Genomic DNA, 23,809 nt, shown 5'->3' with positions numbered 1-23,809 from the left:
GGAGGCCATTCGCTCGACATTAGTTCGTGCAATGATTAGAGAAGACGATAGGGAATCCAGATTATCATTTTAATGTGGTCTAGCCAGCTAGTGTGATAGTAGTTTGTTAGAGTATTATTGTCGTGTACTTGTACCATTTTTTGTGGTTAGATTAGATTAGGTTAGGTTAGGTTAGGTTGATAAAACATTATTTTTGTAAGTTTATGTCTTTGGTGGTTCTTTTGAGTATTTTTTGATTTTTTTTTCATGCATGTGATGTGAGAAGATAACAGGTTCGATCAGTGGGTTAATGGCTCAGTCAGTCAGTTAGTCAAGATTTCAAAAAATAATAATAATTAAAACATAAGAATACAATGTTACTTTTACCTTATCACTAGACGAGCTTTTAAGTAATGATGCCTCCTGAAAATACGAAGAAAACCAAATTGTTTATAACATACAGAATAAAAAAAATTTAATCACCGACAACAAAAAATAAAAAAAATTAAAAAAATCACATCACACATTAAAAATAAACAGTTCCCAATACGCTTTTAACTGAATTCTAATATAAATCTAAAACATAAAAAAATATATACTAACAAACTCAATGAACCATCATAATTGAAAATTCAATTCCAAGTAACCTGAAAAAATTATTAACGCAACACACAAGGTTAAGTATCGTTTACCGGTTAAATATCGTATACCGATTACAAGTATCGTATACCGGTAAATGTATAAGCGCTTCAAGAAGAGATGGGATAAACGGATGCTTTGTCGTAGTTCACATTAAGTCTATATTCAGAGGAGACATATATCAGGTGAACCAAGAACGGCGTGTAAGCAGGTGTGTATCCTCTTGATGTGAATGACCCTAAAAATGCGGCTGTACCAATTACCGACTACTGTACACGGTAAAATGCTGAGTATAATTATGAAGATTGTTCTTAATTATTAATGCTACGGTAATAATAATAATAATAATAATAATAAAAATATTAAAAATAATAAAAATAATAAAAATAAAAATAAAAATAAAATAATAATAATAATAATAATAATAATAATAATAATAATAATACTAATAATAACAATAATAATAATAATAATAACAATAATAACAATAATAACAATAATAACAATAATAATAATAATAATAATAATAACAATAATAATAATAATAATAATAATAATAATAATAATAATAAAAATATTAATAATAATAATAATAATAATAATAATAATGATAATAATAATAATAATAATAATAGTAAAAATAATAGTAATAATAATAATAATAATAATAATAATGATGATAATAATAATAATAATAATAATAATAATAGTAAAAATAATAGTAATAGTAATAATAATAATAATAATAATAATAATAATAATAATAATAATAATAATAATAATAATAATAATAATAATAATAATAATAACCAAAATTCGTCACGTTACGTTCAATCTATTATAATGTACACTCGCCCTCTCCCTCCCCCTCACAGGTTACATCCCCGGCCTAATGTTCCGCTACGGCAAGACCTTCGGTAAAGCGGCAGAGGAGAGCATCGCTTTGTACATCCGGCAACAGGCTGATCGGCGAAGTAGAGAGGAGGTGAGGCAAGTGTGAGACAGCTGAGGGACAGGTGAGAGAGATGAGACAGGTAAGAGATAAGGTGAAGGGCAGTCGAGAGCAGGTGAGAGACGCGTGAGACAGCTGAAATAGGTAAGGCAGATGAGTAACAGGTGAGGGAGGTGAGACAGGTAAGAGATAGAATGAAGAGCAGTCAATGGCAGGTAAGGGAGGTGAGATAAACGTCAGGCAGTTGGGAGAAGTGAGACAGGTGAGAGACACGTAGAACAGGTGAGGGAAAGGTGAAACAACTGAAAGACAGACAAGTAACACACAACTGAAGTAGTCTAGAAAAAGTTGAGTAAGGTGCAAGGGAGCTCATGCAAGTAGAGTACACGTGACTCAGGTGAGAGACAAATGACGAAGGTGAGAGACGACTGACGAAGGTGAGAGACGACTGACGAAGGTGAGACAATTTATTTATAGAAAGTCTGTGTCTTGAGAAGTTATTTTGCCTAAAAGACGACTCGTAATAGCACCAGTGACTGCACTAGACCTATTTATAGTACAACTTGGCTGAATGGATCCAACCACACGCTTTCTTTAACATTTATAGAATGAAAAACAAATTATGGAAAGCTTCTATATTCAAACAGTATTTTCACCACAAAATATAAACACACACACACACACACACACACATACTTAAGTCCTCACACCAAACCCAACCAAATTTTCAATCCTCTTTCCACCCCCCGGCAGGTGAAGCGATCGAGGTCACTACCCAGACTCAAGCCCAAGAGAACAGAGTCACAGGTGATCGAGGACTTCTACAGCAAATACGGAATCGGTAAGTAAAAATGAATTAACTTCAAATAAATAAATAAATAATAAGGCGTAAGATAATGTATATGATTATTCAAGGTTTCACCTGATGATTAAACACCCTAGCGCTAATCTACCCTAATCTAAACAAACCTAACCTAACCTAACCTAACCTAACATAACCTAACCTAACCTAACCTAACCTAATCTACCCTAATCTAAACAAACCTAGCCTAACCTAACCTAACCTAACGCTAATCTACCCTAATCTAAACAAACCTAACCTAATCTAATCTACCCTAATCTAAACAAACCTAGCCTAACCTAACCTAACCTAACGCAACGCTAATCTACCCTAATCTAAACAAACCTAACCTAATCTAATTTAACCTAATCTATCCTAAACTAATTTAAGCTAACCTGTCCTATATTAATTTAACCTAACCTATCTTATCCAAACCTAACCTGACCCCGATAGGTAACGTTATGGCATCTAATCATCAGGTACAATAAGCCATGGTGTCTAATCATGTAATTCGAACCCGGTGCTCCTGCGTAAGAGGCGAATGTGGTGCTAATGACCTACAATCCTCTGGTTCTAATATCAACAGTTCTGGAACAATTATCATCACTCATATACGTTTTGGTGTGTGTGTGTGTGTGTGTGTGTGTGTGTGTGTGTGTGTGTGTGTGTGCGCGCGTATCAATAAAATTTAAATCAATACAGAAAACATTATCTTCGTCACTAATTACCTTTAAGAAGACAAAACACAACAATGACAAGAACAAAAAAATAATAATACACACACACACACACACACACACACACGCACACATTGTTACAGGAATAAATTAACATTAGTGCGGTATACTGGTATGGCGAATAGTGTACTAAGTGTGTATGATAAACAAAGACTCCACTAAAAAACAATACGCAGCAGCCATTTCCAGCCCCAATCCTCCGCCGCTCGCTGTAGGTCGAAAATCTTATAATAGCTGAAGCCTTAAAGGTCAACAATGAACCCAGCAAGGAACAATAGCCCCCGCCGCCGCAGCCCATCTCTACACACAATGCTCGCTCGTCAGCTCCAATACCGGAATCAAATTTTACTTAACTTTTACTTCCCGAAACATTGTCATATAGTTCTACCGTTCTCAGTATTTGTTGATATTTTTTCTTCTCGTATTGTTTCAGTAATAAAGGTATGAATTGTTGAGTGCTTGTTCTTTATTGGGTATGGATAAGGACTTCGAGTCGTAACTATCCTATAAAAACAGTTAGTTTGAACTCACAGAATGTTTAAGTGCTGATGAACTAGTGTGAATACTAACTATATTACACGCTTCAATATCTTTAGCTGTTAAAGCCAAGTAATAACGTTATAATGTCAACATCAAAGACTTGAACAAAATGTGATTTAGTTTAAAATTACATATTTATATCACTTTTACGTTTTAGTTATTTAATATAAATGATTACGACACTTAAAAGACTAAGGTGTTTCAGCGTGTACCATAATACTAAACATGAACACAATAAAGTAAGAGAGGTGTAGACTGCACGGCTCTGCTGCACGTTACGTCACTCAGGTTTAATCACCTCCTGCTGCCTGGCTAAACACCCCCAAGCCTGCAGTCAGCGCCGGGCTGACTCGTCACCTGTTGTAATACAGATACGAACAGTCGCACTAACTACCATTGTTCTATATTTTCTAAAGCAACTGGTGGAGTGAAGACCAGTTATGAACTGTTTTAGAATAACAAACTTTATTCATGCTGTTCCTTCTGAAAATACGTTACCCAAATAAAAATATACAAAAATAAATGTAACGACCTACCATTTTCTAACACACACACACACACACACACACACACACACACACACACACACACACACACACACACACAACCTCACGTGGTAGCTAATACAACAGACGTAGGGATAACTTAATACCTAATACAGTATAACAAACAGGAGTGAAGAGAATTTTCCATCCTCAGGTGTGGAAGGCGTCGAGACACAGGTGGCTGGAGGGAGGCTGAGGTGTTGCCTAAAGTGCTTCATTGTAATTAAAACAACAAATGAAATGCAATAAAACGAGAGAACATACAATAGATGAAACTATACTAAACACTGAGGAAAGGAGTAGTAGTAGTAGTAATGAATGTTTCCCATGACCTTCAGCTTGAGCAATATAGTTTATAGTGTGTGATAACAAACACAGCTGAGTAAATACCCGGGAGCGAGGCGACACATAAACACCAAGTATACTAGTACTGTATATTAGTGTGTGTGTGTGTGTGTGTGTGTGTGTGTGTGTGTGTAGACGAAAATGTCAACATACAAAATCATCTCCTTCCCCCCCACCACCACTACCACATCCCCCCACAACAACTAATATTAATGAACCACACCTGTTTACCACCTATTAATGACCACACCTGTTTACCACCTAACACACCACACTGAGACAGAAAACCACATAAAACTTTTAATTGACTTCAACGTAATTAGCCCATGGGAGTGTTTTATCGCCTACGAGTCATTATGATGGTAATGAGCCACTCACGTATAGGTCATTTTCCGCCTCTCAACGCCTATGTAACTTTACTTCCTTACCCATATATATTTTTTTTCCCTCAAATTTCAATACATTTTCTAAGTTTTAATTAATTTATTATTTGGATTCAAAAAATTTCCTGTATATTGATTTGTTGGCTGATTTCCTCTTCGTTTTGTTTGTTTGTCTGTCTGTTTGGATGTTTGACTTTGTCTATCTGTCTCTGTGTGTCTGTTTCTGTCTGTCTGTCTGTGTCTCTACATATCTGTCTCTGTCAGTCTCTCTGTCTGTCTAGAAGTTTATTGTTTAAAGAACAGATGAAAGCTAAAGTGTGTGTGTGTGTGTGTGTGTGTGTGTGTGTGTGTGTGTGTGTGTGTGTGTGTCCCAACTAAATAACAGACGGCATCTGTCCAGGAGATCATTGTTGAAAAGAAATATATCACAAAAAAGGAAGACGTAAAGAAAGACGATTAACCAAAAAAAAACATTTATAAAATATATCAAGTGGCAGCCATGATAAGGTTTCCATGGTGATTATCGGTATCAGTACATTATGCAGTATATTAACTCTAAAACACGATAACATGATATCAGTAAACGCTATCATCAAAACTGAAATTTTAAACATGCAAATATTTTTTAACCCAAATTTTCTGGATTAAGATTTAAAAAACTCACTATTTAAAAATATGGTGATAGGTTAGAGACTACCCTGTAAGTAACGACACTTATAAATCATTAAACACCATGATTGATGTTTGATAAGGTATATAATCCCTTGATCCTCTTTTGCAACACTACTCGTTAAAACAAAATATAGGTGGATTTAACGGGGGCGCTTCGTAAAGGTTTTAGGGATTACAATAAATTAATGTATTATATTAAGGTTGAATACAGGTGGAATCAGAGAAAAAATCCCGAAATATGTGGAATAATTGACTGAAAAAAAAAAAATAATAATAATAACAATAACAATAATAATAATAATAATAATAATAATAATAATAATAATAATAATAATAATAATAATAATATACTGTGTGCCAAAGATAAACACTGGAGCTATGGACAAGTATATACCAAGTCATTCACGACAATGTCAATGCCTTCAGGATCATACAGGGTGTTACCGTCTTACACCTAACTCATTGACTTAAGAGGCCTTAACCCCCTTGAGGACGATGACTTAAGCTTCTGAATGCAATGTCAGTATATTCAACTAGTTAACAAGAACTCCGGTAACACTCACTTGCAGGGGAGGCAAGGATGGGGAGGGGGTCGAGGAGGGGGAAACGAGTTACATTTAGGTAGATTAGAGGTGCAGTGGCAGAGTGGATAAAAGGCTCGAGTTCCGTTTAAAGGATCATGTGTTCACGCTTTGAGCTCTCCCCATTCAACCCAACTTTAAATGGGTATCAAAGTCTAGAATGAGAGAAGGAAAGCTACAGCCCTTTATACTGCTATGTGTGTGTGTGTGTGTGTGTGTTTATACGTTTTTCTTTCTACCGGGAGAACCATTCTGAAGACACACATGGTCTCCCCGATGGTGTTCCCACAGTGAATAAAATAAATAACAGGCCAAAACAAAACAAAGTAATAACACCCCCCCACACACACATATCACAAACGAAAACAGATTATATATTTTGTTTATTTGACTTGAAGAAATGTTTTAATAATTCCCAGTTTGCTGTGAGTGTAGTGCTTCTCCAAGATCCTTCACCCGTAGGCCTCAGGCAGTAATAACACCCTCAAGATCAGCGACTCCGGGTTTAATAATGTTATATCATCTCCCTTAACTGTCTGGCTGATATACGTGTTAATAAACGTGACATAGATCATCTTGTACCACAGCCACCCACAGAACAAAACATTTAAGTGAGTGTTTATATAAGTAACTCAGTAAATAAAGTGATGAAGTAAGTAAGTGTTGAAGTAAGTGTTGAAGTAAGTGATGAAGTAAGTAAGTGTTGAAGTAAGTGTTGAAGTAAGTTTTGAAGTGTTGAAGTAAATGCTGAAGTAAATATTGAAGTAAGTGTTGAAGTAAATATTGAAGTGAGTGTTGAAGTATATATTGAAGTGTTGAAGTAAATATTGAAGTAATTGCTGAAGCAAGTAAATAACTATACGAGTTTTACTGGAGTGAGTTCTGAGATAAGTTGTGTACAAGTGAGTCCTTTACGTCAAGATAAGTTAATAACCTGATCCAGCAGAGGTTTGTTCTTTATATACTGAAGAGAGTCTCACTGAATAACATCCTATGTGTTATACATAGAACTAATAACAAATATATACGAACTCTTGTCTTTCCAACGTGAACAAAAGAACAGAACAATAATTCAAAAATCAAGGGTAAAAATCCTTTCCAGGTCAATTAGGAAAAAAATGAGGAAAATGTACAGCAGGCAATTATTACAACGCTCACAACATCACTCGCCGAACATCACCACGAGCTGTCCCAGAGGTAATAAACGAGTTATGTTAACTAAGAGGTCCGTAGTTTCTTCCTTGCCAGTCCTAACCTAACCAAACTCAGCTCAACCTAATCTAACTCAACCCAACCCAACCTAAGCTAACCCCAAGCATCGCCCCATTAACACACCACACACGGAGAGCGTTTGGTCCTCAGAATAATTTACTCCCACATTACCCAGCTATTCCACCCGTCCGAGACCCAAGAACTCATTCCTCGGACATTCGGACATTCCAATGACCTTCAACATCATCATACCTGTGACACATATGCTTCCAATGAACGCGTTTTCTCATTTAAGACTTAGATTTCAGAATTATACACAGTTGATTTACTGCAACGACGACCATCACCACTAGCAGCAACCAATGGGGCGAATGTGTCTATCGATTATACTGTGTGTGTGTGTGTGTGTGTGTGAGGGTAAGTTACATGACCAGAGTTAGTGAAACATGGGTGGTAAAGACCGTAGACTTTCTCAATAATATTCTTCACCTATGCACAGAAGATTGGTAGTGTGTGTGTGTGTGTGTGTGTGTGTGTGTGTGTGTGTGTGTGTGTGTGTGTGTGTGTGTGTGTGTGTGTGGCAGTAAATCGTCTATGTTTGGAATTATTAGTTGTACCATACATCATCACCTTTCATCACCTGTATCACGAATCATCACTTGTATCTCGTGTCATCACCTGTATCACTTGTCAACACCTGTACCTCCAGTCAACACCTTTATCACGTGTCACACCTGAATCACTTGTCATCACCTGTATATCTGTCTATAATAATACATACGCACAGGTAATTAGTAAAGGGAAATACATATATAATCGAATGAAAATACTGTAGGAAAAAAAATTACTGCAACCCGTAGGAAGCCGGGCACTTTGACAGATTGCATTGCCTTGAATTTATGATAACCTCTATCATCTCTTTGGTATTAACATTAAACAAACTTCATTTCCTTAATATTAAATAAACATTGGGATTCTTATTTCGTCTCAGGGTTAATAATAATAATAATAATAATAATAATAATAATAATAATAATAATAATAATAATAATAATAATAATAATAATAATAATAATAATAATAATAATAATAATAATAATAATAATAATAAACAATGAACCATTTTCTCCCGACAGACGGACGCAGTAACCCCAACTACCCGCCTCTCCCTGGCTACACTGGTTACATCCCCCAAATGAAACCCACCGACTTGGGTATCGGCAGGACCTTCAGCGCCGCCGCCAGGAGAGGCCTCGCCCACGTCACCGTCGCCCGGGAGCAGAGGGAGGCACTGAACCCTCGTCTCCACGTTGCCATTCCAACTACGCACCAAACCACCGCGCCCTCCTAGTCCATGTGAAGCGCCAACTACACGCCACGACACCACCACGCCCAACCACAACCACCATCCACGCCCGCCACCACCACGCCCGCTGCACGATCCACAAGTAGCCAACCAACACGCCACGCTACTACTACCACCACCTTCCACCACACGTCGTCCGTTTAATCACCCTTGGAGAGCTGAGACAACAAGCCGCCATCTTTAGTCTGCCGTTGTACTTGTCTCCAGCGTTTAGTCTCCTGAACAGCTAGACCCAATACCGTAAAGTCACGTCACTATAAACTGTCTCTCATGCTCAAAAAAAATGCACACACCAAAAAAAAATATTTCGCGATATCTGTAAGCCGACCACATAGTGCAGCAATTACACCCACTATAGTAATTCCAAGATGGTAGTTATAATACACTTTAATCTTCTCACTACCTTCAGATTACAGCACAAAACATTACCGCTTCCTCGCCTCAACTTTGTGGACCTGGCATCAAGTACCACTCTCAATCCTCGTCATTAGCGGCATCACAGCACAAACATCACCACAGATAACTCTTATTTAATATCAGTCCACCGCTTTCAGTAACTTCTACACCGGCGACGACCGTACAGTACAGTACACTCGTCACACCTGATCAACATTTCAATGATTATCTTTGACAGTTGTATTTTTACCCAGTAGTAGGCACGCACGCCTCATTCACTGAACGTAATACTACCTCTGAGTCTTCATGTTTTCCATTCAAAGAATAATTACAAGATCATTCCCGCCTTGATCCCTGTAATCACCTTTGTGATGCAGTACGCAGTCTTCACAAAAGTCATAATAATAAAGGTAAATAAACAAACCATATAATGTCAGACAATAACTGCCATATCAAGAAACACGAACCTTCCCCCAAAAAGCAACACAGATGAGTTACAAGTTATATGAAAAAGTGAATTTTCCTGACAAGCTCAAAGCCCTACAGTGGCCCACCGCCCACAGTGGTCGGCGGTGTACTGCAGCTGACGCCACATGACTCCACCAACCCACATGTCTACATTTTTTCATATACTCACAATCACCTCACGTTTGACTTTTCTGTCAATAGCTCTCAGCAGCTGGCCGGATGTTTAGGGCAGGTGAAAATACTATCCACAAGTGGCTCTACGTTAGTGGTCCTCAGTAGCTGGTCAGAGAGAGACAGAGGCAGACAGATGTGACCTGACTGACCTCTTCATGATATCGCTTTGATTCATCCTGTATTTGATATCCTGAAGAAGTTTCAACAGCAATGCGTTTTGTTATAGATTAGCGTATATATATTTTTTTTTTTCTTCTAATTCCCGAGGCTTTTGTGGATGCTGTGATGGTTCTTCTCAGGAGGTACAAGACCTAAGTGAGAGGTATTCGAGAGTGAGCCAAACGTGGTTAAAGGTACGTCATGATTAATATTCACCCCATTCTACTTAGCCGCTGTTGTGTTCCAAAATGATGTACTCTGGTAACTGATGTGTTCAAGAGTGACCCAGTGTGGCCATTCGTGTGTATAAGAATAATTCAGTGTGGCCATTAATGTGTTTAAAAACGATCAAGTGTGGCCATTCGTGTGTATAAGAATAATTCAATGTGGCCATTTATGTGTTCAAGAAATATCCAATGTGGCCATTCGTGTATATAAGAATAACCCAGTGTGGCCAATTGCGTGGTCAAGAAAGATCCAGTGTGGCCATTCCTGTGTATAATAATGACCCAGTGTGGCCATTTTCGTGTTCAAGAAAAATTCAATGTGGCCATTCGCGTGTATAAGAAAAAATTCAATGTGGCCATTCACGTGTATAAGAAAAATTCAACGTGGCCATTCGTGTGTATAAGAAAAATCCAGTGTGGCCATTCATATGCACAGTACAAGAACAAACCAAGCGTGGCCACTAGTGCGTTAAGAACAATCCCCACGTAGCCATAACACTGGTGCTATGAGAACAAAAATAATGATAATAATAATGATAATAATAATAGTCCACGCCATTACACAGACCACCACGGCATCCACCAAAACAAACACACATACACAAAAAACAAAAAAACCAATCCGATTTACACTGGTTATTGTTATCGTCACTATGAATGTTTTATTTATCTAGACTAGAGAGATAGAGATAGAGAAAGATATATAGAGATAAAGTGAGATCGAGATAGAGGGAGTGAGACATAGAGAAAGAATGTGATACAAAGATAAAGTGAAGTCGAGAAAGAGGGAGAGAGTGAGATCGAAATAAAAAAAGTGATATAGAGATACAAAAAATATGAGAAAGAGAGAGAGAGAGAGAGAGAGATATGTTCTATTTATAAAACCATCTGCATAGGTTTAAGGTCTCACCTGCTATCCCTCACGACAGGTGTCTCACGCAGGTATAATCAACGCTTAGTACTCACATACTCACACTTAACTAACTACACTGAGTAAGGCAAGAGAGCTTTTGCACCTATATGATTCTATTCGCCATAACAGCCCGAGTTAGTGATAGTTCAAAGACTTAATCTAATGTATATAATGAATTGGATTTGTTGATTTATAAGCAAAAATTAATTTGATTTTCTTATCCATAGAGTGGATTAGATTTTCTTAGTTCTAGAGAGTTAATCTTTTTTACATTCATGAATAGAGAGAAAATTACTTTCTTTAATTCGTAAATAAAGTGTTGGTGTTCATTCAAAAACGTCCAAATTCCTCCGTATCTCTTAAGTAAACAAACTCAAACATACACATTTAAGAAAGTTTTGGTGTCGTAGACAAACGCCCGTATGAACTGTGCTTGCGTAGGGATGTGACGTCCTATGTGCTTGCTTTACGAATGTGAATTATTTGTTTGCTTGCTTACGGACGTGAAGTTGTATTGTGCTTGTTTGTGACGTCTTGAAGTGCTAGTCTCCAAACATGACATCAAGTGCTTGTTGGGGGATGTAACGTAAGCTTGTTTGCGGACATGACGTCATTAGGTGCTTGTTTACGTATGTGACGCCATTAGGTGCTTGTTTACGTATGTGACGTCATTATAAGGAATGTCTAAATTCGATTTCGTCCCTCAAGATGCTTCCAACCTGTCTTAGATATTACCAAGATACTTTGCCAAGCTTCTCTACCCTCACAGGAGTCACAGCTAAGGCAGATCGATTTTATTTCTCTTTGGTGATACTGAGTGCCTTCCCTCCCACCCTCATCCTTGTTGACACCCCTTGACACCCCACGATAACCGATGACACACCCATGACAACCCATGACACAATGTGACACCCAACCAAATAGCGTGATACCCCTTGACACCCTACGACATCCCAGACCCCACCACCCTATGACCCCTTATGACACCCCATGACACCCCTTGACCCCCATAACACCCCGTGGCACATCCTGACATCCTGACTCCCCACAATACCCCCATGACACCCCACGACGCCCCATCAGATCCCATGACATGACCCATGACCCTCCTCAACAACCGATTGGCCCACATGACATCCGTGACACCCCCATGACATCCGTGACACCCCCATGACATCCGTGACACCCAACTACATCCGTGACACGCATGACACCTAAGTCCCTGTGATCCCATGATACCCCCCGTAAAACTCAGTGGCACGGCATGACACTTAGAGACACTTCATGACACTCGTGACATCCTTGGCCTCCCTCCACCATGGCTTGCACTTGCTGGCTTATACTGCTCTTCCTGCCATGCCTACTTCCTGCCAATATATACATATAGTAAGTGTGGACGTTTGTGTATGTATGTACGTGTGTGCTTACATGCGCATACATGTGTGTGTGTGTATGTACAGTATGTATGTATCTAAAAATACGTTTAATTAATCGTCCAATGCTAACTGGGAGCTTGTATTAATTCTGACCCAGCAGAAACTTTCCACCAAAAATTAGATATTTTCTGCCTCTGCAAACTTTGGCAAATACTGTATCGGCAAAGTCAGCGACGACTTCAGTTCCAATAACGAGTAAACGAGATTTTTTATCGATAATCAAAAAATCATAAACATTTACTATTTTTTAGATCCTCAGCGAGTTCTGTTTTTGAAAGAATTTGTTATCAGATCCTAGTACGAAATTGGAACTCGGAGATGATAAAGCCTTTCATCTCATCAACATATATATATATATATATATATATATATATATATATATATAATTTGCTGGAGTATCTGCGTGCATGTTCCTCAGTAAGCAATTAAAAGCTTAAGTTTAGCATAACGTGCTTTACCGCGCAGCTACACACTCGCGTCAAGCCATCCCGTATTACCGCCGCCGCAGCCACCATAGCGTTAGTGCCGCCCGTCATGAAATACGGTAGTAATGGAGAGATTTACTTCCAGTGGTGTTAGAGACGATAAAAGACCATCTTGCTTGGGGTGACCTACGAGAGGCAAGATGACGCCTTTGAGAACAAGTTATTAAGTGCCGGACCAATCTTCTAGTGTTTGTCCTCTGCAAATGCTAGTTAAGAGGCCCTGCTAGTAGAGTTCTGCTAGTTAGAGGAGCCTTTTGCTAATGAGAGTCCTAGATAGAAGGATGGTTTACATGAGGATTATAGATAGGAAAAAGATTATAGAGAGATAAATAATCACCCACTTTGTATTATTTTGAGCTGATTTTTTTTCTTGAGGTGACAATCAAACTCCTACTATACTCACTTTATTTCATATCTAATTTAAGACAACTTATCGACTTCATTGGGGCATACACATACATAATGTATATAGACAAGCTTTCTTTCCATATTATCATCTTTGATTATTGGAAAAAATAAAATTAAATAAAAAACTCGCCATAGGTATAAATTACGTTCCTATTTAGTAATCAAAAATAAGGTAGTTGATATTTATGACTTTTTAGGGATTTTCTCATTATTATTATTATTAAGACAAATCAAATCAACAGGTGATGAAACAGGTAATACTGGAAAGACTCAGTTGTCGGACTTTTGGGAGAGTTATATATAAAAGAAAACACTAATGAACTGTACTTTAAAAGGAAATAATGCACATATATGTATATTTGACATTATTATTTATACTGCTATAGGCAATAATATTTTCTGTGATATTAACTTCCGTTGTTTTACATAATTGTCATGAGACTTTATTTCTTATATATAAATTTTATATATATATATAAAACCTTTTCTTAGGCGATAATAATAATAATAATAATAATAGTCATGATATCTAATGGGTACTGAGTGCTTCATCTATCTTATGCTTCCAGTGTTGAGTTGAGGTAAGGCACAGACCATGGTCACCCCACCTCGTCACACCCTGTATACTGTGCTAGGCTGAAGGTCATGGCCGCCTCCTCCTCACTCCTTAAACAACATCCAGATGAAATAATAAATATTCCACTTCTAGTAATACCTGGAGTTTAATTCATTATCCCTTTGGTTGATATCTTAATGTAGTGTGTGTGTGTGTGTGTTTATTTGTGATTCTCTCTCGTTAACTGCTTCTCCCATTTTATAACACTCTCTCTCACCCTATCTATCTATCTATCTGACACATCCTTCAATCCATTTCATAATCGCAAAAGAAAACCTCCTAAGACTCTCAACTCCCTGACTTGTTTACCTTCCATCAGCTGTTAAAGTAAACAAACAATCCCTCGAGTACACCTCAACATTAATTAACACAAAATCCCAGGATCTGAGAGGTAAACAATTGGTGCAATAATTCCAATGAGCCAAATTCTATCTCGTTCTTAATTAATTCTCGAAATTTCTGTCATAACACCTGTTCTTAATGTGTGTGTGTGTGTGTGTGTGTGTGTGTGTGTGTGTGTGTGGTAGGAAAATCAATTGGCTTGGATTTATCCCATTGTGTTGATATAATTGCCAACGAGGATTGTGAAATGATAAAAGAGTTCGTAGTTGTAATTGTTGTTGTGGTTATGGAGGTTGTTGTTGTAGTTCTTTTTTGTTGTAGTTGTTGTTATTATTATGGTTGATTGGATGTTGTTGTGGTTGTTATCTTAGTCTCGCCACAGGACAAGCAGTGGGCAGTAATAAGGTTGGGGGGTGTGTGTGTGTGTGTGTGTGTGTGTGTGTGTGTGTGTGGCACGTCTCCCTCAGCAACCAACCAGCACACCTGAATCTGCCCTGAGAACAACAGTGAGGCGGAGCTTAGTGGGGGGTTATATAGGTCACATGACTTCCCTTGACCAAATGACCTCTTAAGCGTCTTAAGCGTCTCTACCTGCGGCTGTTAACTCCAGGAATGACTGACAAACTGACTGGCAAACTGAGAAAATTTTTTACCCTTCACCCCTAACATTCTCCTACACAAGCACTCACTAACGCAGCTTTTGGCCGACACTGCACTCGACCGCCTTCACATCTCCAAAGAGCAAAGTTACAGACCCATTCACAGTTCACATTATACAGATGAAGTAATCAGATTAACCCTAATGCATACAAACTAATTGAAGCTAAAAATAGGTTCGGCATAAATGTGCTAATTACCCTCATCATTTATAACTCTTATACCCTAATCCCTTTATTTTTTTTACGGATTAACTTCACTGTTCTATTATCATTAAAGGTCGAGGCTTCTGATGACCTCTGACCTCTCAAGATTAATTTAACTCAGTGGGTAGTTTATCATCTAAAAACTTTGCCAGTGGCCTTTAGCAGTGGTGTGTGTGTGTGTGTGTGTGTGTGTGTGTGTGTGTGTGTGTGTGTGTGTGTGTGTGTGTGTGTGTGTGTGTGTGTGTGTGTGTGTGTGTGTGTGTGTGTCACTATTTGCCCCTTTTCTGTGATTGTCTTTGTATGTATGTCTGTGGGTTTGCGTATACACAAGAGATTCGAGTATATGTGTCTTTTCACTTATGAATAAGCCCAATAATTCAGTAGGAATCTATAGCCTGAGCCTGTTAGGAGGAGCACCACAATATTATAGAGAATGTATTCAAGGGTCTGCGTGTATCTCAAGCAATACCGAATTCTACGCTTTCACCATTTCCAGTCAGTGTGAAATCAAACTGATGTCTTTTACTGTAGGTACCCAGGAACCCAGCTCTGACGCAAACAATTCCCACACACATCCAAGCTTGATAATTGATCCCTCCAGATATACATTGGTTGTAGCGGAGAGAGAGAACTAACATCTGATTCATTGAGAGCCTTCCAAATACTAACCTGACGTGCACAAGTTATCTCTGCGTAATATTTGATCTATATAAACTTGAGTGATCAAATGCTTCCTTTACCTCAATTGAGCAAGATGCAAGTTGAATGAATGAAGCACCGAAATCCTATTTAGTTTATCCCTGACTTGAACCGATCTTGATTATTCCAATTCGTTCTAAATTCACAAACGCTAATGACCACAACACTGAAAACTGCAGACCGACGTACTCATACAACAAATACCAGTGATTCATGAGACTGGTCGTATAACTCAACCCGCACTGAATTCCAATGTTTTCCTTTCTTAGTCAACACAGTAAATTCCTGGAAATCCAGGTGACTCGGGCGTCCAGAGAGAGAGAGAGAGAAAGACTGAGTCCATCGGTGAATTCATCCACTGCATCAGAACATTGGCGTGACCTTCATGCTCAAACGACGACGGACACCGACAGGAGGATAAAGGTCGCGCTTCCATCAGCCAAAAGAGCAAACACGAACGACGTAATCACACGGAAACTAGGTAATTGGCTCGTGCGGGAGAGAACTTCAGTATATAAGAGAAGGGTTGTGTGTTTAGCCACGTGTTCTCGGTCACATCAAATCCATGACCTTATTACTTTGCTTCAGCCCACAGAACTGATCACTCATGGTCAACCCGATGAGCTTTTACTGACGTTCAAAACCCCCAAGAGATGGTCACTCACGTCCGCCCAGCCAAGAGTTAAATTCTGAACCTCAAGAGAAAGCGGCACGATAATTATTCTACAGACCCCGAGATTTAAAGGCATCAATAATTCACTAAAAGCTAGAATCATACATATATAATCTGCCAAAATATAATCCTACTCTGAAGCAGCCAATAATAACCACGAACTGCATTATTCGACTGTTTTGATTGGCTAACATAATATGTTCTGACAGAAGTTTCCATACGTATATATTCATCCCCCAGATCCCATATAAACTTAGTTCCTAAGTCTCTCAGGCGTCTTCCAAGTTTTCAATCAGTTTCCTGAATTTCGTTTGTTTAGGGTTAAAAAAAAATACGTACCTACGAAACATATAAATTATTGATTATATATAAAAGGTGGATAATATTCTTCTACTACTACTACCACCACTACTACCAATAATAATAATAAGAAGAAGAAGAAGAAGAATATTAATAATAACGCGATTTCAAAACATTTTCCAAACGAAACTACGAGAACAAAAATTGACTCCTGAAAGTGAAGCAGCATAAAAGGCGCAGCGGCTGGTGGTGAGATATTAAACACATTTAGAAAACAAATAAGAAAGACCAAATTCACGAGAATAATCACTTGTGGATAATAGCGTTAAGAAAGTCTTTTGTCTTGGAGGGGAAAATTAACGTGTTGAGCTTGGCTTATAAGTTCACCTCAGTTTTCTAAAAGGGAGATAAATCTTTACTGAACACTTTCAATTTGTGCATAACTCAAATACATAATAATAATAATAATAATAATAATAATAATAATAATAATAATAATAATAATAATAATAATAATAATAATAATAATAATAATAATAATAATTTACCCGGTACCACTACACAATCAACTAAAATATCTACAAAAATAATAACAACTATAACAACAACAACTACATTACAACAAAAGCTACAGAAACAACTACTTTAAAAAAAAGAGTAAACTACGAGTATTAACACCACAACAAGTATAATAAAAAACTATAATAATGACAACATAAAAATAATATAAGAAACAAGTGCCTCAAAAATGCATCATAGTTCAGTATGTAACAATTGAGTTAGTTTAGTATAGTTATATAGTTGTGGCAATGCGTTCTGGTAGCACTGTGCGGAGCGGAAAATGTTTTAACTCCAGCCTGGCAACGTTTGTTTCCCTGAAGTTTATAAGATTAAAAACACAATTTACTCGTTTAATTGAACAGAAAACTGAACATACGTGTGTGTTTGTGTGTTTGTGTGTGTGTGTGTGTGTGTGATTAGAATATTCCCTTGGCATTTCTACACAAATTACATCAACTCATTATATTATACAACGTTATAACATACACATAACACAAACTCACAATATCCTCAATGACATTTAAAAATAAATTATCTAACTCTCTCAATCTTCGTAAAGTGGTTCGTTAATCCTCTTAGTCACTGTTCATGTGTGTTCGTTAAGAAGCTTAGAACATAAAGAATATCAAAGCTAAACTTTTGAGTCTTAATTCCAGAAAATAATTTGCTATTGAATCTTATTTCTCTAAGTCCAAGGTCATGTCTTACAGGATGACGCCACCTGGTTACAGTACATTTAATTTCCGGGATGTCTTAATGTCACAACTTTGGCTAGGAAATACGTACATTAGTCACAGGAAATGAAGTTTTACTTTTAACACTGGTAATGTAAATGAACTGAGGGTAGGTTTGCTTGTTGATTTTTGTCGTTATTTTTGTCTGTGGTTTTTTATCAATCACCGAGCTGAGTTAGCTTAGCCTAGTATCTACATATAGAAAAAACTCGAGCCTAGCTACATGACAACACAAACCTGCTCCTTAGGAATATTAAATTACCGCTTACATAGTCTCTGTTTTAGTAAAGACTAGTAAAATTTACCCTTACATTTATATTATATATTCCAGTGTATGAAATCAATTGAATTTCAAATGCAGAAAATGTCTAAATCATCACCACAAGAGAGTCAATTTATCAAAATGATCGTATGGCAGTAAGGGGGCTCTGTAACCTGAAGCACGAATTGTTCTTTTATAAGTAAATAGTATACAAGGAAATTAAAATTAAAATGTGTGAAAATATCATCAGGTGACCATGATCACCGTTACAGGAATGATTGGTTAACGCGTACCGACTTCGCCCAAACAATATATACGTATACTGTATATACACAGTATTGTAGAATAGCAATGTGGTTGTGTTACATAAATATTTTATCACATTTTACTCTGGTGTAAAATTTGTGTCCGCCCTGACACTCTTTCAATTTAATTTACGATATATCCTTAGCAATGGATCAGCTTGGCAGTGCGGCAACACCATCTTACGTGTATTGTTGGAGCCAGTCAACACCCACTAGTGTTAGGATAATCGCTTTTAGTTGCCGTTATTATTAGTATTATTATTATTAGTAGTAGTAGTAATAGTAGTAGTAGTAAGAGAAAAAGAACTATAAGTTTGCTAATGGGATTTTAATTACATAGTTCAGGTACTCACGATAGGGTGGCGCTAGTGTCGGTTGGCGGGTGACGTCACAGCCTCACCTCTCACCGTTCTCATTTCTCATTTCTCACTTCACCTGTTACACTGGAAACACCGATAATTACGTAAAATAAAAGCACTAAACCTCTGTATCACCACACTTTGTTTTTGTCCACGTATTTATAAAAGAGTTCTCTACACTAAAATATTCCAAACACGAGTACAGTTCACAGCGTTCCTTTTAAACCCTCTGACTGGGCATTTAATCTTTGTTTACATAGTTGTTTGCAATTCGCTTGTGTCTTTTCATTACCTGAATAACATCACAATAATAAATATTTTCATCTCAAACCGCTGCACACTAAAAGTCGCAATTGCACTCAATAGAATTCGTTTGTAAGATAAATAAACTCGGCCACAGACACCACACGCCCGGTATGTTTTGATGGCTTCCTCAAGTAGGAGTTACACTTTTGTGATTGAAAGTTGTTAATTCATAATTTATCTCAACCTTAATACGCTATACAAAGGAAAAAATAATTATTAACGAAAAAATTTTATAAAAATGATATCAATTTCATTTCAAATATATTTTAAGGAGTTTATTGTAACAGCTTATAGAAGAATGATCATTGACAACTGGTACATCTTTTGAAAGTCGTAACTCAGTGATCAGGAGCAGACGCAATAAAATTATTCTACGTCCGAGAAACGAGACTTATATAACGTAAATCAATATTATCATTATAATATTTAAAAAAAAAATAGCGTAGACGTTTCAGCCTTCGTGTATACTGTATTTTCCTTCACCTCAGATAAGAAGCAGGTGAGGTATCAATACACACGTACTGCCAATATACACATAGTGCTAGTACCATATACGTGATGCCAGTATACACATAGTATAAAGTACACATACCGTCGGCTATTAAAAGAAGAAGAAAATTCGGAGTACCATAAGTATCTAAGTACATGGTAAGTATTTAAATATCCCGTACAGTAATATTTATGGATCTTTAAGCGTGCCTCTTTCCTTTACGATTCCTGTGAGGGCCAATTAAGTATCCTGGCCATCGTAAAGTATCTTATAAGTAAGTTACAACTATCTTAAGACCATATAAGTATCCCTTAAGTACGCTATATGTGTGGTGAATGTATCCCCTGTATAAAGTGACGCCACGGCCCATACAGTTTAAGTACCCCGACCGTCTTAAGTATCCCATAAGTAAGCTACACGTATAAGCGCAGTGGCTGTATTTTACATATAAAGTAACACGATGGGCCATTTAAGTATTCCATAAGTAAGCTACAGGTATTAAGTGACGCCAAGGGAACTGTTTCACGCCGAAGCTCTGAAATGGTCGGCTTTAGGTCAGAAACATTGCCTTGTAAACCTGAAGTAAACTGAAGCAACAACAATGTGAGTATAAAGTATAATCTTGGTGTGTCGGGTTAAGGAGGTAGAGAGGGAGAGAGGGAGAGAGAAGGGAACGAGAAGGATAAAGGAGACAGAAAGTAAAAAGGAGGAGCAAACAGGGAGAAGAAAAAAAAACAGTAAAATTCCCGAGGCAATGGGGAAGAAAGAACGAGCAGAGGGCGAGGAATAAAAGAAGGAAAAAGAGAGAAAGGTGACGATACCAGGGACGGAGAGAGAGAGAGAGAGAGAGAGAGAGAGTTAACATCGCCTGGAGGAGTCGGGTAATAAGGGGAGACTGTATTAAGGGATAGGATGACACCTTCTCCCTTTTAATACTTGGCAACACTGATTGTGGTGTTTGTGGGTGTATGTATATATAATGGAGTATATAACACCATTTTTGTTATTGGGGAGACGAATTTATGTCATCACAAACCTTGCAACACTACCTATGGATTAAGTGTGTGTGTGTGTGTGTGTGTGTTCGTATGCGATAAAAAATTACTAATGGATGCTGTTGAAGGTGAATTTATTATACCGGCTGTCGGTGGGAAGCGAAGACGACCAATAAACTTCAGTTATGAGGTGTCTTAACGAGTAGACCGCTTACCATCACTCCAACCAACTAACGCTTTCACCTGAGTTTAGAAATCACATTCACAACGTATTTCCCCCACTTAGTATAAAAACCTTTAAACAAAATCCAATTTTATGAAAAAAGTCAAAATAATAATAATGTTTCAAGAATTGTCATTTTCTGTATGTAAATTAACACAGGTTATTTTCCCCCAAATCGTCAACACATTACAGGAATAAATTAAGCACTAAAGCCTTCAGAGGAGAAGTATGGATTACTGAGCTTCCATTTTTTTGTAAGTGCTTCAGGTAAACAAACCCAGCGTCGTTTTCACAGTAACTGCATATGTATAAAGTGTCTCGAGTCACAATATTTGGCTGTGAATCTGTTATAACAAAATGGTTAAGTGTAATCGTGAAAATAGGCCCCAAGTTAACCATTAGGACTAGGATTCAGAAAGCTGGAACCCATTAGGACTTAAAGCCATTACAGTTAGGGCTCATTAAAACTGGCATCAATATAGACTGGCTTGGGTTAGGCTTTTCTAGGTTAGAATAGCCAATATGGACAAGCACCTACCACTAACACTACCATACAGTCAGCTGACAGTTTAACTACTGTGATCTGTCAACACAAAACATATTTAACTAATAAAACAAAACAGATTCAACGCATAAAACAAGAGATTTAACTCATAAAACAAGACAGATTTTCAGACAGGACAAAAGTGGAATATCCAATGTATTTTATATAGTTTAATTCAGTTTCTCATCATACGCCTCCTGCAACTTAGGAGAGAGAGAGACAGGGAATCAATGACAACACAAATATGAGTTACTTTTTGTAACTATTTATTGGTAAAGGATAATAATCATCGAGCTTACATCTGGTGTAAACAATTATTTAAAGCTTTTGGTTTTATATTTTGTAGCATTCAGCAATCGAGAGAGAGAGAGAGAGAGATAATATATATCAGATATAATAATCTTTAACATGTCTTTAAACAACCATCTCCAATCACTCTCTTAACAAAACATCTAGCATAGTTAGGTGTTAGACATTTATCAAAGCCTAGAGTGATCCAAACCTAACACGAGGCCCTACTGTACTATCCAAGGACAGCAACTAGACTGAGAGCCTGGAATGGTTGATGGATTTCTGTCATGTTCAGGGGCCTATGACAGGGGGCTTGCACTATAATTCACCATAATGTCTTTTGTAAGGTTGTTGATTCATTACCAGCGCCCGAGTCTTACTGTACTGCGGGGAGCTAATGCCACCCTACCTCAAGTTCTCATTAAAATACAAGAAGTCTAAGACGTTTCCAACTACTTTATGTATTTTAAACTCGCTCTAGATAAATAAAGAAGCAATTACTGCCATACCAAAGCATATTTTTCAAGAATGAATATATATACTCGTATATATGAAATAATTATGTATACTTTGATTGCTAGTTTGCACAAGATACTAATATATAAATGTTATAATCCTTTCAAAATACAGTACATAACCTCAAGCATGTGATGGAAGCATATATGGCTACGAGTTTAGACATTCTATAAAAAGTTTCACCTATCCACCACTACCGCGCCGAGTCGTATAGGAAGTAAAAGGGAAAAATCTACTTTTATATTTCTTTTAACATTATAATTTAATCTTAATAACAATATAACAAAGAGCTTTATAGACACTGTAACATAGAACTTTAAGAACAATATATGAGGCAAGGTTATTACTACAAAGGCTACGACGAGAGTAAATCTTATCTCTTTAATTTGACTTCGTTTAAAACACCTCTAGAACAGTTTACCCTCTAGCTACTACTACTCCTGTAACTACTGTATCTTTGAAAATTTATCTACTACAGTACCGAAATTTTTACTCGTCTAACGTTAGTATAAATACCCCATAAAAGTTGTATAAGACCTACATACCAAGAATAACATCTGACTATTACTGTATTTAGTAAAACACTAAAAATTGTGGACGTTCTGTACCTTGTATCTTATCAATGGCAGATCACGTTCTTAAGTTTCCTAGTTAATCTTAGTATATATCTTCTATGGTCTTCTTCTCTGGACGGGATAATGATGATGAATCTAGATGTGTCTCCTGCAGAAATAGCATAACAAAAATTAATACGTTTGTGTTTTCTTGTTTCGTTGCTGTCGTCACCTATTTGTCCCTTACCCTCACCACAATCTTCTCCCTTATTTTCTTTCAGTGAAGATTTTATCCTTACCATGGCCTTTTCGTGACCTCAGATGGGGTCGTCTTAAGATTCTTAGACTTTCTCGGGAGGTTTATTCATCAGGGTCTGTGGTGAGGATGGGTCGTCTGGAAACTTTCTTAAGACCTTCTTGGAGGGCTTCTTCGTCAGGTATCTCGGGGAGGGGTCGTCTTGAGGCAATTTTTATAACATTTCTTGGGAGGCTCCTTCGTTAGTTTTCTGGGGGATGGAGTCGTCTGGAGACTTTCTTAGACTTTCTTGGGAGGCTCTTTCCTCACGACAGTGGGGGTGGGGTCTTCGAATTCTGCAAAAGGGTTCTTGCGGTTTTTACGGCGTAGAACATACTTCTGATGGACCCTCTTCATATCCAGAATGTCCTTCATCTCCTCCCGCTCCTCGTCCTGAGATAAAAAAAAAGAAGGTTGAGGTAA

The 23,809-nt window shown here is 37.4% G+C and overlaps 2 protein-coding genes across 5 annotated transcripts in view; one reads left to right on the top strand and one right to left on the bottom strand.

Annotated features, from left to right (window-relative positions):
• The window catches only part of LOC121865422 (uncharacterized protein C10orf82 homolog), a 41,196-nt gene extending 27,024 nt beyond the window's left edge, over positions 1–14,172 (top strand). For 3 of the 4 annotated variants that reach the window (XM_042364804.1, XM_042364805.1, XM_042364806.1), the window contains exons 3-5: positions 1,494–1,603; positions 2,324–2,411; positions 8,563–12,903. In XM_042364804.1, coding sequence (XP_042220738.1) covers positions 1,494–1,603; positions 2,324–2,411; positions 8,563–8,777 — 413 coding nt within the window. In that variant the 3' untranslated portion in view covers positions 8,778–12,903. Of the gene's footprint in view, positions 1–1,493; positions 1,604–2,323; positions 2,412–8,562; positions 12,904–14,027 lie in introns of those variants that run through there. The other variant, XR_006088761.1, reaches the window with a different exon arrangement.
• A 7,838-nt stretch (positions 14,173–22,010) lies between these two features.
• Positions 22,011–23,809, bottom strand: part of LOC121865421 — an 83,827-nt gene continuing 82,028 nt past the window's right edge. The window contains exon 22 of the mRNA XM_042364803.1: positions 22,011–23,779. Coding sequence (XP_042220737.1) covers positions 23,627–23,779 — 153 coding nt within the window. The 3' untranslated portion in view covers positions 22,011–23,626. The remainder of the gene's footprint in view (positions 23,780–23,809) is intronic.

The sequence above is a fragment of the Homarus americanus genome, unplaced genomic scaffold, assembly GCF_018991925.1.
Source record: "Homarus americanus isolate GMGI-L3 unplaced genomic scaffold, GMGI_Hamer_2.0 scaffold25483, whole genome shotgun sequence".
NCBI classification, from domain to species: Eukaryota; Metazoa; Arthropoda; class Malacostraca; order Decapoda; family Nephropidae; genus Homarus; species Homarus americanus.
Note: the sequence above shows the minus strand (reverse complement) of the source record. Positions and strands in the feature narration are given on the sequence as shown.